The 17,381-nt window shown below is 33.0% G+C and overlaps 2 protein-coding genes across 2 annotated transcripts in view; both read right to left on the bottom strand.

The window, feature by feature from the left end:
* The window catches only part of LOC143919583 (protein Wnt-4-like), an 86,719-nt gene extending 69,526 nt beyond the window's left edge, over positions 1 to 17,193 (bottom strand). Inside the window, exon 1 of the mRNA XM_077441965.1 lies at positions 16,413 to 17,193. Within this exon, the coding sequence (XP_077298091.1) occupies positions 16,413 to 16,492 (80 nt within the window). The 5' untranslated portion in view covers positions 16,493 to 17,193. The remainder of the gene's footprint in view (positions 1 to 16,412) is intronic.
* The window catches only part of LOC143920309 (myogenesis-regulating glycosidase-like), a 950,780-nt gene that overhangs the window by 144,993 nt on the left and 788,406 nt on the right, over positions 1 to 17,381 (bottom strand). The gene's annotated exons all lie outside the window — the stretch shown is intronic.

Genomic DNA, 17,381 nt, shown 5'->3' with positions numbered 1-17,381 from the left:
TAACTTAGGGCGTATTATGAACTTGTGTAACTTATGACTAGAGGTAGGATAGTCACAGTGCTATCCATTGTTCGGCAAACCTTTAACAATGCATTTACAACCTTTGAACAATACACGGCCCCCTCAGGCTCCGGTGACTACTTATGACTAAATGGCGGATAAGGAGCGTGTTTTTTCCAGGAATCGGACGTTTTAGGTCTTTTTACAAAGCTAGAGTGCAAAAAAAAAAAAAGGTTCGGCGAACCAACAACAACAACAAAGCACGGTCAATAATTAAAAATGAACAGCACGTATCCGTTCCGCTCACTACTTATGACCAATAAAATAATTTAAAAATCAATATACTAAGAAACAATTGAAAGATTTCAAGCAAAATAATTCACATCTGCAGACGTTTCCACAAAGGAAACGGATCGATAAGGAAGTGCGGAGGTACATATGTATGTGGACTAGTCATTTCACTTAAAGGGTGAAGGGGGTAAATCACGCGAAGGGGCCCTGGACATTTATTGGCCGTCGTCCGTTTTGTTTATAAACAATCGGGGCATGCGAGGCACATGTGTTGAACCTTGTCGTGGCGGTCACTTAACCCATTGTGTGCCGGGGCAATATGTATGAGAGCCCGAGGAGGCAGGCCGGCGGGCACCTGTGGAGCCGAACACCCAGTGGGCGGGTGACCCATCCAGGTGACATCAACCGGTGGCACGCGAGACGACATTGTCATCAGTGTTATCAAGCACCGATTGGAGGAGAGACTATCGCCGATGCCATCAGAAGAAAAATATCAACTTTATCAAATATTTTGACAATTTAATTCACCATTCACATCTTCGAATTACACTAGTAACCAGCATTCGTGCACTTGATAATAAGAAGAGGTATGTAAAAATGAGTACCGTTTAAAAAACTGCCCATTGTGACGTCTGTGTGAACAGTCAGTCACAGCGCATGCGCATTGTCCGTGCAACGTCCATACGAACAATCAATGTGAAGAGATAAACATTTGTTATATCGTCGGTATGCCCGCAGAAAACATTCAAAAATTTTATATCTGCTAGTTCTAACTCCTTAATTTTCGAAAGAATCAATTTTCCCACAACAAGGATTTTTAACTGAAAGCCTTATGCCAGTATACCGACGATTTGTACTAGTGGCTTGGTGCACACATTTGTGCATTTGATAACAAGTGAATTTTTAAAATTCATAAAGTGAAAAGATTACTCACCCCTAGCTAATTATCGAACTCGATTGTTGTCGGTGCTTTACTTATTTCATCTCTAAATAGGCGTAAACTCGAATGCGAACCCCAAAAATGTACTACCGAATACAGTGGCGTTTATAAAATTATAAAAACAGAAGAACAAATAAAATATAATACGATTATACGTTAGCAGAAGTCAAACAGAAATAGTGTTTTTGAAACTGAAAATTGGACTTGCGCCACTTTTAAATATATTGATTTTACATAATTATTAGTACCAAAACAATGGACAGCCAAAATTGGCGTAGAATATTTTGCTAAACCGCGTGGACTGAAATTCTTCTTCTGACTAATGTGCGCGCGCAGAATACGGGAGGAAAAGCCTGTTCCTCTTGTTCCTGTTGTATCCTGCTCGCGCAAATTAAGTGAGTATGTACCGTTTACAATGCACCCTTTTTTTTTGATCTTTCGACTTAAGATCTTTCGATTTTCGATCTTTGCCTTCCGATATTTGCGTTTTCCGGCATTTCACATTCCGGCTCGTCACGGAGGCCGGTTGCTAAAACGGCCCATTGGTAAATTGCCCCGCCCCAAAAGGATACTGCTCTGGTCAAAATAGGACGTTTTGTTATACATATGTATATGAATCGCATAATCTAATATAGCAATTCATAATTTTCGTATATTTCCAACGAATCGTTAAGCATCACACGTTCATTTAGAGACTTGATAAGTAAACAAAGAAAGAAGGAAAAAAAGGAACACAACCCAAAGATACGTAATTGGGATGGCAAAAGAACGTGTTAAAAGTCCAGAGTGTGGGTTTTTGCCGGATTAACAACTACTTCGGAATTAAAAATCGACGGTTTTAGGATTTTGCTTATCGTCACCCAGGGCTGACCACACACCCATGCCTAAAATTTGCATAATTCGACAACAACGGCGTTTCGATCGAAACGAAAAAGAGAGGAAACGAGAATCAAACCTTACAAAGACACATCTGAAAATATACATACCGATTCATAAACAAACACGACCTTAAAAATCAAATGATTTATTTAAAAAAAGTTTAATAGTACTATCAATGAATGATCGAGAGCTCTGTGTACTAATTTCAAAATCGATTCAAACCGATTATTATATAGTAGGTACGTCTATAAATAGCAACCAGTGCGTCTAAATAGGATTCAATTGATACAACTGATAATAAAAAAAAATAATTTGCATGCACCGATTGCACGACAATAAATAATTACGGTCAATTGCACACAACTTGGAACTTTGAATGAATGTTTACTCGTACTACTTATGCAGGGATACGTGCGATCGAATGCATTTTAGTGAAAGTCTCAACAGAGTTACATTGTTCAATTTGACATTAAATGATTAATGAAAAATCGTTTAACAGTCACAGAGTTGTGCAGTGAAGGTAACGCGTCGTTAAATCGCCGCTTTTCGGTAAATTTCAATCTCGGTTCGATTTAAAGCTCGCAGAATCTGAATATATATTATATATCGGCCGGTTAACTCGAAACTTTTATATAGTCGTTTCGAGAAATCAAATTAACCCAATGAACCGCGAGATTCTATTCTTCTTCTTGAGGAGATTTTTTTTTTGGCGACTTTAACAAAGCGAATTTTAAACTGAGAAATAATAAAGTTAACCGCGCGCGCGCCCCCAAAAATATCTTTATTAAGTTGCGGTTTGAGTAAAAAACCACGATCGTAATTGAGAATATGTGAGTGTGTGTGTGTGTGTGTGGAGCTTTTGTAGTTCAAATTTCGAATATCCGGAACAAATTCATACCTAAAAGAAGGCTTCGACATCCTTTTGTGAAGAAGATGCGCAGGTAAATTGTTATGTGAGATATGAACAAATTCCGCGAATTTTATTAAAAACTGCTACAAGCATATTTCTCACTGACTATTCAGCAGGTTAATTTATTACTCTGTGCATTGTATCGCTGTGTTCAACAGTCGCGTGTCCAATTTCCATAAGTTCAATTATCGTTTGTTCTCTAGTTATATGTTCTATTACCTGGTTACCTAGTGGCGCATCCAGGATTTAATTTAAGTTGGGGAGGGGGCTTAGGACATTTTTTTTGCAAGGGCTTATAAAATAAATTCGTTTTTTTTTACTATTTCAAAGTTCTTGAATTACTTCGGCCATGATATTTAAAAAAATACTGGTATTGGGGGACGGAAGGCTATATATACCATGGATTGGCAGAATCTACATACATACATATGTGCCTTTATATTTGAAAGTGGCGGAAGCCCACTTTTTAATTCTAAAAACACTGTCTGTTTGATTTAATTCACAAATTGTTATCGCTTTTTTTAATTCGACATGTCCAGAATCTCGGAAAAGCAGGATAAACGTATTACATGCCACCGGTATTTTTCAATATTGTTAAACGCAAAACATAATATTTAATGTTTTGCGAGATAATATTCGAAATGAAGAAAAATGGATTAATGCTACTTTCAATTATAACGGCACATAATATAGACGCGGATTTCTAAATGGCTTAAATAATATTATAAATACATATGTATATTTCTAAATGAACTAAATGAATCACTATAGTAAATTGCGTGAATATTATATGCAAAGAAAACACATAGTAAATCTGCAAATGAATGCATTTGGAAAAATTATAACTTGAAAATAGTATTGTAACATAATAAAAAAAAAACCGAATTTTCATGAAAAAAATCGTATTTATTTATCTAATATATAATTTCGAAGAGACTTTAACTATGTAAGGTTTGGATGGGAGCATCGAAAACAAATCAAAGTTTCTATGACGATGATATCGATATCGTTGAATATTAATTTTTTTGGAAGATTAGCCACGTTTAAGCTGTTTATATTACAAATACCGAGCAAAGCCGGGTAAAACCACTAGTATGCTATATATAGAACTTAAACGGTGTCTGTAATTTGTTTCTGATTGGCTGTCGTCAAAGTCGTTTCTGATTGGCTGGATTGGTCAAAGACCTTTACGATTGGTCGGTCGTTAAATAATATTATTTTTTATCGATTCAAATAAATGAAAATTTAATAAAAAAATAAATGAAGATTTTTTCATTTCATTTCCATTTACCGGGCGAAGCTGGGTAGGACAACTAGTGCAATATAAATAAGATGCTTCAATTTCTAAATATATTTATAACATTTTTCAAACTACGATCGTAATATGTATACACAACATACGAAAGAGGTGAAATGAATATGAGTAGACTTCGTATAATATAAATTTCTACGTATAACATAAATTTTCCACAACAACTTCCTAAAACTCAACCTCTTTGCATAATAATTCAATTTTGCTCGACTCTAACCTGTGAGATTACAACACACTCTAAAGGGTTACACCAATCGTACAATACTACTTCTGAGAAAAGTGGCATTTTAGCTTTCGAATCCAAACTCGAACCGAATAAAAAGCTCCCGGGAACTTTTAAGCTTCGCCTTTCGCAGGCAGTGCAATTTCCTAGCGTGTGTGCAGAGGCAGATGACCACAAGGAGTGGACTCCTGCTGCATTGTCTGCGCTTTTTCTTGTTGACACAGCATCTCGACGAGACAAGAACAAAAGGTTTGTTCGGCGAACATGAAACATTCAAAATGTATACCAGAGCTGGCTTCTCGGAACACCGCGATATTACTTAGCCTTGATGCACAAGAGAGGAGAACACATTTAATAAAGTCCCACCGGCCACCACAATGAGAATCAAACAATAACCTACAATAATATATACTTACGTGCAATGCAAAGGTTACATATGTACATAATAATAATATTACATACAATAAGTGAAGCGTACCCAGTTTACTATGAATCACCGTCCCCGGATATATTTACTTCGTTCATATTATATATGTATGTACATACATATATATGTATATGTATGGACAACAAGTCCTTTCAGCTGAGAGTACAATTTCCGCGTGCAACTTTTTCAACTGTAATATGTAGTTTGAAATAACAGGATCTACCTAGTCAAAATATTTTAATATTAGATTTCTGCAAACAATCGAGCACTTTTGAAATATATACGATAAGGTTTCCCAACCGGTCGATCGCCAAGCAACATTTGAATTGATCTCAATTATGATTGTGAACTTTTGAAATAATAATGATTCTCACATTTTAAAATAAAATATAAAAAAAAATATTTCATTAGATGTAAAGAAAGCGCTTCGGAGAAGAAAATTTAAATTTCATACATAGATTTTCTGATTCACAATGTATGTATATAGTAAGGTAATTGAGCAAAGGATATGTATTCTTTTATTGTGTTTCGAGAGCTATCATTTGAAATTGAACATTTTTAATTGGGAGAAAGGATAATATTGTAACATACATATGTACATATCTTCGAAAGAAGGAATGGCTTTTAAAACAATAAATATTGGATTATTTTGAAGTTTATCGACTTTAATAATCTTCATAGAATCTGCAGTTTTTTATAATATGAACATTTAAATATAAATGAAAATAATGTGTAAAGTTAAAAACCGTCGTAATGATTTTCCAAATGGATGTGGGAAATTTAGAATTATAGTTGATTTAATTAGAGAATATAGAAATCATCTTATATGTATATATAGAATGCAAAAAAAATATTGATATTCAAAGATACGCTTATGAAATATTTATAAAAATATTGGGAGAATATTAAAATTATTTTGTTTCTGCAGTTATTTAACGACATTTTGCCTTTTAAAATGAATATTCTTAGCTTTTAAGTACTAAAAAAAAGGAACAATAAAAAAGTCGATAGCCATGAAAATTTAGATGAAAAGTAGCTCCCAACATCAAAAAGGTTGGGTACCTTTGGTATACATAGTATGTGCCTATACGTAGGCCTACCTATGTATGTATATATGATGAAATATATATACGAAGTCGACTAAATCAAATTCGCACTGTTCAAGCTCCTCTTTATCGAAATAAAAATCGATTTTTGCGTCGATGTAAAACATTTTCTTTATTATTGCGCGTCTTTTTTTATTTAAAATTATTCGCGTGTTTTTGCCACTCGTGGGTGTCCTCTCGTTTTGATTCGACAATATTTGCTCTTAAAGCTTTCATTTTGTGGCGATTCGCGGCGATAACCCCGTGTACCTCACTTGTTGAGCTTTTAACGTTGCAAATTAAAAAGAAAAAGCTCTCGTTATAAAGAAAATAAACTTCCGCGTGGGAAACGCGCTCGACGAATTCCATCAAACTATTTTTATTGCGTTGTAATGAATTTCTTGCAAAACAAAAAATAAAAACACTCCAAGACTTTCGTCCGATTCTACAATGGATGTGACGACACTATTCAATCATTCAGACATTACAATGAAAAGATCCGCAGATCAATTATATAATTATCATGCACCAGTCAGAGACGTCTAGCTAAATTCATAGTTTGTCACGAAAACATGAGAATCATCATCAGAACACTACAATTATCATTGACACAGAAAAAAATAAGAATTTAAGTTTTAATCGTAATTGAACGAATTTATGCGCAATAATAACAAAGCTCACGCACCCCGTCTTACCCGTTCTGCCGTCGAACGATGTTTTTAAACATTATTCTTTAATTTATTTGTATTAAATAATATTAATAAATAATAATAAAAAAAAAAATTAAATCCCTTCAACCTATCAACCAGCCCGCAGCATTTACGCAAGTTATTGATTGCGGTGGTAGTGATGATGATGATGATGATGATAATGATGATGGCGAATGTGCCCGAACACGAAACGCAATATTATAACTTTGGCCAAAATCATAATGTACTACATTAAACCTATGCATATTTTACGACTTACATTCATTATCTTATTACATTCATTCAAACATGCACTGAACTGTTTGCGCAAACAAAATAACTAATATTAGTAAATATAGTAAAATCAATAACCATTTAAAAACCGAAAAGGTGTAAAGGTTCGTTTATACTAACACGGCTTAAGCCGACAACTGCACGTAAACAGCAGTAAAAAAAATCTCGAGTTCGAATTTTCGCATGATCACAAAACTCTATTGTTACTACGTACATAGATAAAGTAAAAATATTATTTAGTATATAATATATGTACGAATGTATGTATGGACACATTCATTCTATAATTCACAATTGAACTCCTTATTTATTTATGAACTCGTTAAACAGACTATGCCTATATTTTTGTATTATAATATACAAATGTACTAGCAAAAGTGCCCAGCTTTGCATATACTAAAGGTCAAATTGAATAATTGAATTTTCACTAAAATATAATATAAAATATCTTCGATACGTTACACAAGTTTTTTGTTTCAATTTAATTATTTTTCACTGCTAGAAAGATTTTTTCTGTTCATAAATTTATTGTGTTCAAAGTATGGAACGCTGAATGCGCAATATAACGAGCAGATATGAGCCATTATATTTGAAAGTGGCATTAGTCCACTTTTCTTCATTTCGAGAAATATTTCGCAAAACATTAAATATAATATATTTTTTTGCGTTAAACAATATTACATACATATCGAATTAAAAGAAGTGATAACAATTTGTGACTTAAGTCAAAAAAGCCATTTTTAAATATATCGGCTCATATATCGATAAGGTACTAAAATTGTCTCAGAAAGGTTTATTTATTTAAGGAAAAGAAAAGCATGAAAATGTTGCCGGTTTTTTTTTTAATTTACAATATTGGTCAATGTGATTTAATGTTTTTATCCAAGATGCAGTTTCTATTGGTCAGTTTGGGTTTCGCTTCAGCGAAAACAGTTAAGCATGTCATCGAGTTCGGCGGCAAAGTCGCATGTAGAACATCATGTTAATGACTCAATCAGCCGGGAGCTTTTATCGCAGAAATTTCATTCTTGGACGAGTCGCGTTAAAAGCTCATCTTATGGCGGCCCGCCTCCTCCGGTGCACGTCTCGTAATTAAGAAATAATCTTTCGGTTAATTATCGGCGAACATTATAAACATAAATTTTAATTACATTCCCCCTCGGAATGTCCTCGCATTATCGCCGTCGTCGACGGAATCCGCTGGACGACATTCTTGTCCTCGTCCTGGGTGGCTGATGATGGCCACCTTTTGTCCTCCAATCGAACTGCCGTCGAAGACACACTCAAATCGAGACATTCGAGTGAATTCGCAACAATCGAGAAATGTGCGGCGGATTTTTTTTTAATTCAATTAAAAATATATATTTAATTGCTCAACAAAAATATGTACCATTTAAGTTTACGATGACAATATATTTAAATTAAACGCGAGTTGAACATAAACATTCGAACAAATTAAACGTGCATTTCTCATCTCGCGAATGCGGAATATTTTTTTTGACGATTTACAAGCATATTTACCCTACTTTTTACTTATTTTAAATTAACTTTTACTGTATGTTTTTTAGTTCCTTACAAATTAAAGAACCGCTTAGCATAATACTACTATTTAAAATAATGCAGTTTTTTTCTAGGAGCTGCGGCTCTGCAACACCCCCAGAAAAAATACGAATTTACAACTTGCATTTTCTAACATACATACTTATTAATAATGAGTATGTTAATCTAATCATTTATATTTTAATTACATATATCCACAAGTTGTAAATGTATACAAATGGGATTTTTTCGTACTTTTTCTGGGTGTGCTGCAGCTCCTATAAACGAGCCGCTACTGATTTATATAATATTTTATTTTATATAATGTACATAGAAACTTCATTTTATTTTTTAAATAAACAATTTATTCTATTATTTTGATATGAACAAATCTTATGGACAAATAGGTTATATTATCTATTTTTTACGTAAAATTATACCAGGAAGACCTAATTACAAAGATATATTATAATAATCATAATAAAAAAAATGTAATTACAAAATATATACTGCTATATTTGTTAGTCCAATTTTCAGTTCTAAAAACACTATTTCAGTTTGACTTAATTCACAAATTGTTATCACTTCTTTTGATTCGATATGTCCAGAATCTCGTAAAAGCAGAATAAACTTATTACAGTATATTTAATTAAATAAATATTAAATATTAAGATATTTCTCGAAACAAAGAAGAGTGGACTTACGCCACTTTCAAATATATCGGCTCACATTTAAATATAATAATACAGGTGTAGTAGATATAGTGGAGAGATTGAAATGGCAATGAGCGGGTCGCGTAGCAAGAAGAATGGACGAAAGGTGGAAAAAGAAAGTGCTGGAATGGTACCCGAGAGAATGTAAAACGGTGAAAGAAAGGCTACAAGCAAGATAGGTTGATGAAATTAGAGAAAAATGTGCGTGGTGAGATGGATAGAGGCCTTCATCCTGCAGTCTGCAGTGGATGGTGGATGATATAAAAGTGTAAAGTCTTTGTAACCAAAAGCCATTCAAAATATATCGCCTAGCTGTATGATGCAGTGAATACATCAAGATGCTCAAACAACATTTTTGGCAATCGGATGACTTTTGAAAAAGATGAGTCCACAAGTACATTGGTTCTGGCCAGAATTGAAACATTATCATAATATTACTAGGCAACAAGTTTTAGATTTTGCACCTCAATTTTTCGAATGACGCATAAAGAAGGCATTGAAAAATTGAAGACAGTAGCTACATATGTATGTAAGTTACATCTTTTCCACTAAAGCAACTTATTGATTAATTTTTGGATGAAACTCGCTTACTTATCCATGATCATTAAATGCCAAGACCTTCACAACAAAACATGCACAATACAATTTTGCCAATCGCAGCAAAACTGAGCAAAAACTAGTTTTTATAATCGCCCATTTGTCTGCCTCACTAATACAAAATCACGTACCTATGTACATAGAATTACACAGTGAACGACCATAGTACAATTATAGATATGCAACGGAGACGAAAATTGATACGAAACGGGTCGACTGCATCTCTTGAGCGCAGATTAAACGGTCTGATGAGGAATTAAAAGCCACCGTGGGCCTCCTAGTGCGAATCGCCGGTCGTAACCCTTAAGTCACCGACAATTATTATGAGACTTTGTATACATATACATATACAAATGAAATCGTCGTTAACTGTAAAATTTATCACGAGTACGCAGTCGTATTTTATCGGCAATGGTTCTATCAAAATCTAAACGCTTCTCTATACATATACAATCCCCAATGTCGATTGCAGTGTATAAAATTAATGATTGCATACAATAATGCAACATTATGATCGATTGTATACATTTACATACACTATAAACTCTGCAGTCCAATTAAGAATGCATTTCATCGTACAAATTCTGCACATTTTTCAATATGCAACACAAAAGTCATAATTTTTAATGGAAAATCTAGTAGGTAAATCAACTAAAAAACAGTACTTCATATATATTTATGTATTTTAGATAAGGTAAGGTAATGCATGTATGTATAACGTAATACATTTATTGTACACATACATATATATATATATATATATATTTTATTTATTTATTTTATTTATTTTAAAAAATCAATACCACAGAGACTTGACAGGTTGCCCCAAAGCGTCAATGTGATTTTAATACAAATAATAAAAATCATAAAAATTACAAAAAAAACATCATAAAAAAAATAATAAAAATCATAAATAAAAAAAAACATAAGAAAATAATAAAAATCATAAATAAAAAAAAAACATCATAAAAAATAATAAAAATCAAGTAAAAAATATGTACACAAAATAAAAACAAAGAAATAAGATTGAAAAATTTATATCGTGCTATTTAGGATGTGTTCCACCAACTCAACATAACTGGCATCGAATAGGTCCAAGTAATGTGCCAGTAAGTTAAGGAGTCGAACAGCTCTCGAGAGGGGGGAGTTCATGAGCACGTTTGATTTAGCCCTAATTGGTAAAAATATATCATGTTTTCTTAAAACTCTATATATATATATATATATATATATATATATATATATATATATATATATATATATATATATATATATATATATATATATATATATATATGTAGGTATATATGAATGTGATCGGGAACATTTTTCTAAAAAAATTGCCGGAATACAGAAAAGCTCACAACATTGATAAATTCCGATATCTATAGCATATATTATGTTATAAATATTTAATTAGTTCTAAATCACATTTTATTATGATTTAAAGTGACTTTTGATATATTTTTTGATATAATCTTAAACCTGTAAGAAAATGATTTTCGAATTTCAGCGATCATTTTATACAAAAATTTCAATGTATATATTTTCGCAACTTATTCAATTTAAATTTAAAATTATTTGTGTGCAATTACAATAGATTGAAATATAACTAACGATAAATAGACTCACCTCTTAAAATCTAGAACAAAACAATAAAATATGTATATAATCGTAACGGAATTGGGGAGAAACTTTACTCATCCGAATAATACTTGCTTCCATAAAAATAGGGTGCCGCTCGATGCGCCGAAGGCTCTTTAAAATTTAAAATTAGAGCGTCAAAGTCGCCTCTACTTTCTAAGCTCAAATATTTGTACTCGGCAAATTCTATTCATTGGGTGAAGGTGCTTCTCAAAAAAATTAGTTTCACATTTTGACGACGCTGCAAAATCTTCTGTAACATCGCAAACTTTTTATGGTATTCTCCAAAGATTGTTTACACTATTTTCAGTTTCAATATATCACTGAAATAATTCTGACGTGCAATTATATTCCTTAAATAATTCTTTATTATCTGACACACGATGGGAAGCGACAATAGCAAGTGTCAAAGCAGTTCGTTATAAAATTGTTGACGTTCATGGTGCTTTAATTAATTTATCTGAAACTGAAAGAAAGGATCCAGGTGTAGCTCATGAAGCAACCATATTAGCGGGACAATTAAAAGTATGATATTCTTTTGGTACGATATTCTTTTTCAAATAAATGTTATTTTTAAAGCTTGTCAAGCAAAAGATATGGATATCCCCGAATGTGCGGAAATGTTGTTTATTTTTGAAAGATTATAGAGAAAATGGTTTTCAAAAAGCTATAATCACAGTGAAATGACAGAGTCGGTATTTAAACAATTAAAAAATAATTATACGCGTGAGACGGCAATTTGACAAAAATAAATAAAACGAACTCATCGTTTGTCCCGAGAAACAGTTAAAGGTCGAAGTTTTTAATCCTTAGATTGAATTAATTTTTAATTCTTAGATACAAAACAAGCTAAAAAAGTATGTAATTAGAGTCAATGAAAGAAAGATTCGAACAGTTGAACTAATATTCAGAATAATCTACCTATTAATTATCTACAAGTTCAGCTCACCGCGAATTAAAATTCTGATATTATTAGTAATGCACTTTATGATGAACCTATTAATATAAAAGCATTTCTTTCAAATAAAGTTCAAGGTAAAATTAATCCACTCATTGTATTAAATTTTATAAAACAGCATAATTAACAAGAATTGTATCTGAACATTTAGGTTACTACACGAAATTTGTTGACACTTCCTGAAACTGTACCAAGTGGTGAACGTAGTTTTTCGAAACCTAAATTGATTAAAACTTATCTCCGGTCCATAATGTCACAAAATAGACGCCAGTTTTGCAACTCTATTTGCTGAAAATGATATCGCGGCAAATCATGATTTTTCAGCTTAAATTAAAGATTTTGATGAAAGACAGGCTCGGTAAGTTCACTTCTGAAATATTTATGCATTTAAAAAAAAAATTCTAAGGGCGCTTAGAAAAAATTGCCCGAGGGCGCCATATGGTGTAAGGCCGGCACTGTACATATGTACATATGTCAATCAGTGGAAGTCGCAAATCAGTCAAAATTTCGAGATCAAATTTTTTCATGATCAGAATACTTAATCTTTTGATATTTCGTATACATATGTATGTGACAGAAAAAGTGTATTTTCAGTTGTAATATTTATATTTCAACTGGCGTATCCCCGTATTACGATTACTCTAAAAATGTGACTTTCCAACTAACTCAATTAACTAGTCGAGTCGAGTTTTCACGAAAACCTAACCTCTCCACCTAACCCAGTACCACCTTATAGTTATAGCAATTTTCCCAATGAAACTAACTTCCTTAAGTACATATGTATGTTTATAATAAACCTACACATATTTTTTGTGCAATGTAAAGCACAAAAAAATGTGTTTGCATATCAATGGAAGCAAATATACATACATACATATGTAATTCTAAAAAGAAAAATTCCTAGCAATCAAAGAGAGTATTTTGATAAAAAAAAACTAAAGTTAAAATAAAAATTCAAAAAAATATACACTTACAAATTTGCTTAAACATCCATCCGCTCATCTCATCTTCCTCGCTTAGTTTCCATATACATATATGTATGTATGTATTACAAAATCGGGGGCTTCATCATTACCGAGTACATACATACATATAATACATACGTATGTACAATATATACACAACAATGTATCGAGCTCGAATGTTTTGACCGGGTCGTGCAATTTGAATGTTAATGTAACACGCACACGCATTTGTGTATGTATAATCAAATTGTAAACTATTTTCGTGGGGCCTTTTAACCCTTTGCCGACCGGGAAGGGTGAAAATCGTCCGACTATAAAATAAATATTATGTTACGGCCGCCGGCACCGCTCAAAAGCATAATTAACTAGACGTTCAAAACGTTTACACATTCGGACGAATATGTATTTATAATAATAACAATTTACAAAATGAATTTCGATATTTTGCAATGTCAGGTCAAATTCAACCGTCAAAGATTTATTTATTCACGTCTGTATGAATGTGTGTGTGTGTGTGTGTGTGATGAGAATTCTCATTACCTGTGTGTAATTTATTCGTTATGAACGTGTATAGACACAATATTATGTTATTGCGTTTTGCACCAGTCGCAACGCGTTTTCCTATTTGAAATATTGCGTTCTGTGCTTGTGCAAGCAGGGGTGGTAAAGTAATGAGCCCGATCGTACATTACATTATTAGAGCCGGATAAACACCCCTGCATTTGAATAAACCGGGGGACCGAACGTTTCGGGGGTGAAAACATCCCATGTAATACAAGCGAAAGCATCGCATCTTGTCTAGTATTTTTTTTTCATTACTATTTATACACTTGTATCGCAAATGAATAAATTAATATCTATACGAAAATACTTTGATTGATTGGAATTTGTGAGATTTTTTCCTCACAAATCGACGGGGATATTAAACTGAAAATTTATATTACACTTTGAAAATACGTATTTACATCGGCTTGTACGTAGACATTTCCGAGAAACGCTAATTAAAGTACTAATTGACTCATGTTAAGCATTTTTACATATTCTTCGAAAATAAAATTAATTTGCGTAATATTTATATTTTAATTGGATGCCTTGCTGGTTAATGAAACCAATCAACACGTCTAATGTTTTAACAAACGCAACTTGGTGTGTACTCACAACAATATATGAATGTTACAGTCCAAGTGTACATTTTGTTTGTTCATGAACCAACTAATTCGTTCATGCACGAACTATTAGGCATAAGCTTAAGTATTCTCAATCGTTTGTCATATCCTTTGTGTATGTACATACACAAAGTATGCTTACCCTGGGTTGCAATATTTTTAATATTAGCAGAAACGGGAACTATAGCAACGTTGTAATGTGGTTTTGATAGGATTTCCCTTTTAAATAATTGGCGTTTTGACATCTCATAGATTTCGACAGCTCAAACAAACGTCGTGACAGTTAAAAGTTTCATGCGACAACTGGTCAGTCTATTTGAAAATAGCTTTTGACTGTTAGCACTTAAACTAAAACCAATATTAGTGTATGAACAAACTAGTATGTTCATGAACGAGACGGGGTGAGCACTCGGACTGTAACATACCGATGTAAAAAAAAATTCAAAGGCCAAAAAATCTACTAAATATACATATGTATGTATAAAGATGAATATATTTCCGCTATGCAAATCTACAGTTTTCAATAAATTTCATTTGATCAAACCATTTGGTACTCATAAAAAACTCACAAGAATGTTCTCAAAAAATTGGACAATTTGGTTAGTTTCTTACATATGTACATATATATGCAATGGCGGATCAACTCAATTTAGGCGCAATTAAATCCCCCGCCCCTCCCTCAAATAAATAATACTAATTTTATCAGAAATTAAATTAAATAGAAATTAAAATTATACCGAAAATTATAATGTTTGGTATCATTAAGCCCCCCCTACAGATCGGTGGCCTTAGGCTAGTACCTAGTGTACCTGGGGATGATCCTCCAATGTACATATGCGAGTTGACTTAATTAAGTGCAAATATTAATTACAAATTTTAATGCGCATGTATGATTAAATTGTCGCATGCAGTATTAAAATAACCATTAATTATTCTAATTAGATGCGATTATATTATAATAAAATAGTATTTAAGCCGTCTGTCGCAGAGTCGGTGTGCTTATTTAGCAATTTTGTATGGGTAAATATACATATATACGTTTTCAAGGAAGATAAATAAATGTAGGTACATCATAAGACAAACAATCTTGTGAAACCTTACGTATGATGTTCCGCGATTAATTAGAGGTTGAGAGTTTTAATTAAGTTTGCTTTGCAAAACCCCAATCCCGCGTATTTAGGGAGCACATTCGCGTATCATTTTACACGTTAAGTATATTACATAGGGATTAATAACATCATTTAAATTGAATCGACGTGATGTTATGTTTATGAGTATGTAAGAAACTCGTCTTGGGAATCCTCTTCCCAAACACACATATAAATATACATATTGAAATTAATGTGTGTGTGTGTTTTTGTTTTTGTTGTTATCGTGCGCGACTTGGATTTTATCCGAGTGTGTATTTTTATTTATCTTCCTTTTTTATTCACTCGAATAATTCCATATTCGGCTAAAAATGTAACTTATTATCTAAATGGAATTGGTTGCCTCATTTGATGATTTGTTACTGCAATCCTTTCATTCGAGTGGAGAGAAAAAAAGGACGATAAATAAAACACGTCCTAGTAGTCGCCAATAATAAATTAAATAAATTACACACACCCGCGCGCGCACATAAATTTATACGCATACTATGTAAATAAATTTATCTATTTATGGTACTAACTTAATTTTAATTAATTGAATAAATACAAAAGGGGTTTTATTTTGTTTAAATATACATGTAAATATATATATATATATATATATATATGTATATAAAATGATAAGTACTCACCACCAACTTGCAAATGCGAAATCCACGAGCGCCAACAGCGACCAAACGAAGAAGAGGGGAAAGCGCGCCAAAAGTTCCATTTTCGTTTTTGAAATTTTAATCGAAATAGCACAAGGAACTTTATTATTATATTTTACTCGACCATGTTCGTCGACGAAAGTCAAGTGTTGGTAAAAATTGATTTTTTAATGGCGTTCAAAATCTTTAACATTACCAAAGCGATCTTATCTGGAGAATCGAACGACCGAACAACGGTGTATTACCATTTAAACGCACTGAGAAATTAAAATTCAAATAAAATAAACAAAAGAAAAAAGTCGAATAAATCCAAAAGGGAAGTTTGTAAATTAAATTGAAACGTATGGAAAGCGGGTCGTAAAGAGTCGCCTTACGATCTCTCTCGAGAAAAAGTTTTAAATGACATTTATAACTGTCAAAGTGACAGCGGTTCGCGCGGCTCACTCCAGTGCAGCCAACCGAATTCGTGAAGCAATTCGTGGCACCCGCGCAAAGGCCGTCCGAAGACTGCCGCCAGTTGTGGTTGTGGCCGCGAAGCCCGCCATAAACGCAACGCCTCTCCAACTGTGGCACGCGACACATGGCACTCGGCACTCGGCACACGGCACGCGGCACCCCCGTCACTCACCCTTCCTTATGATCGATCATTTGAACGTTCGCGGAAATCTGCACGTTAAAAATGCGCGTCGCGATATGTCTATTTACAGATTTGTACGTGAGACGCATACCGACGCGTGCACTCGTCGTAACAATTGATTCGAATGTCGAGTGGTGTAGTAAGTGCTCGGATCCAGACCCGATCGATCTATGTATGTCGATGATTGCTGAATGTTGTCTATGGTTTGTTGTAGTAAAAAACGTACTGAAAAAAATAAATTGTTGAAATTAGAAACAAATGAAAACAATTGAAATTTAAATCAAATATTATTATTTTTAATTAATGTAGATTTG

The sequence above is a fragment of the Arctopsyche grandis genome, chromosome 12, assembly GCF_051622035.1.
Source record: "Arctopsyche grandis isolate Sample6627 chromosome 12, ASM5162203v2, whole genome shotgun sequence".
Classification (NCBI taxonomy): Eukaryota; Metazoa; Arthropoda; class Insecta; order Trichoptera; family Hydropsychidae; genus Arctopsyche; species Arctopsyche grandis.
This window is presented reverse-complemented; position numbering and strand designations above follow the sequence as displayed.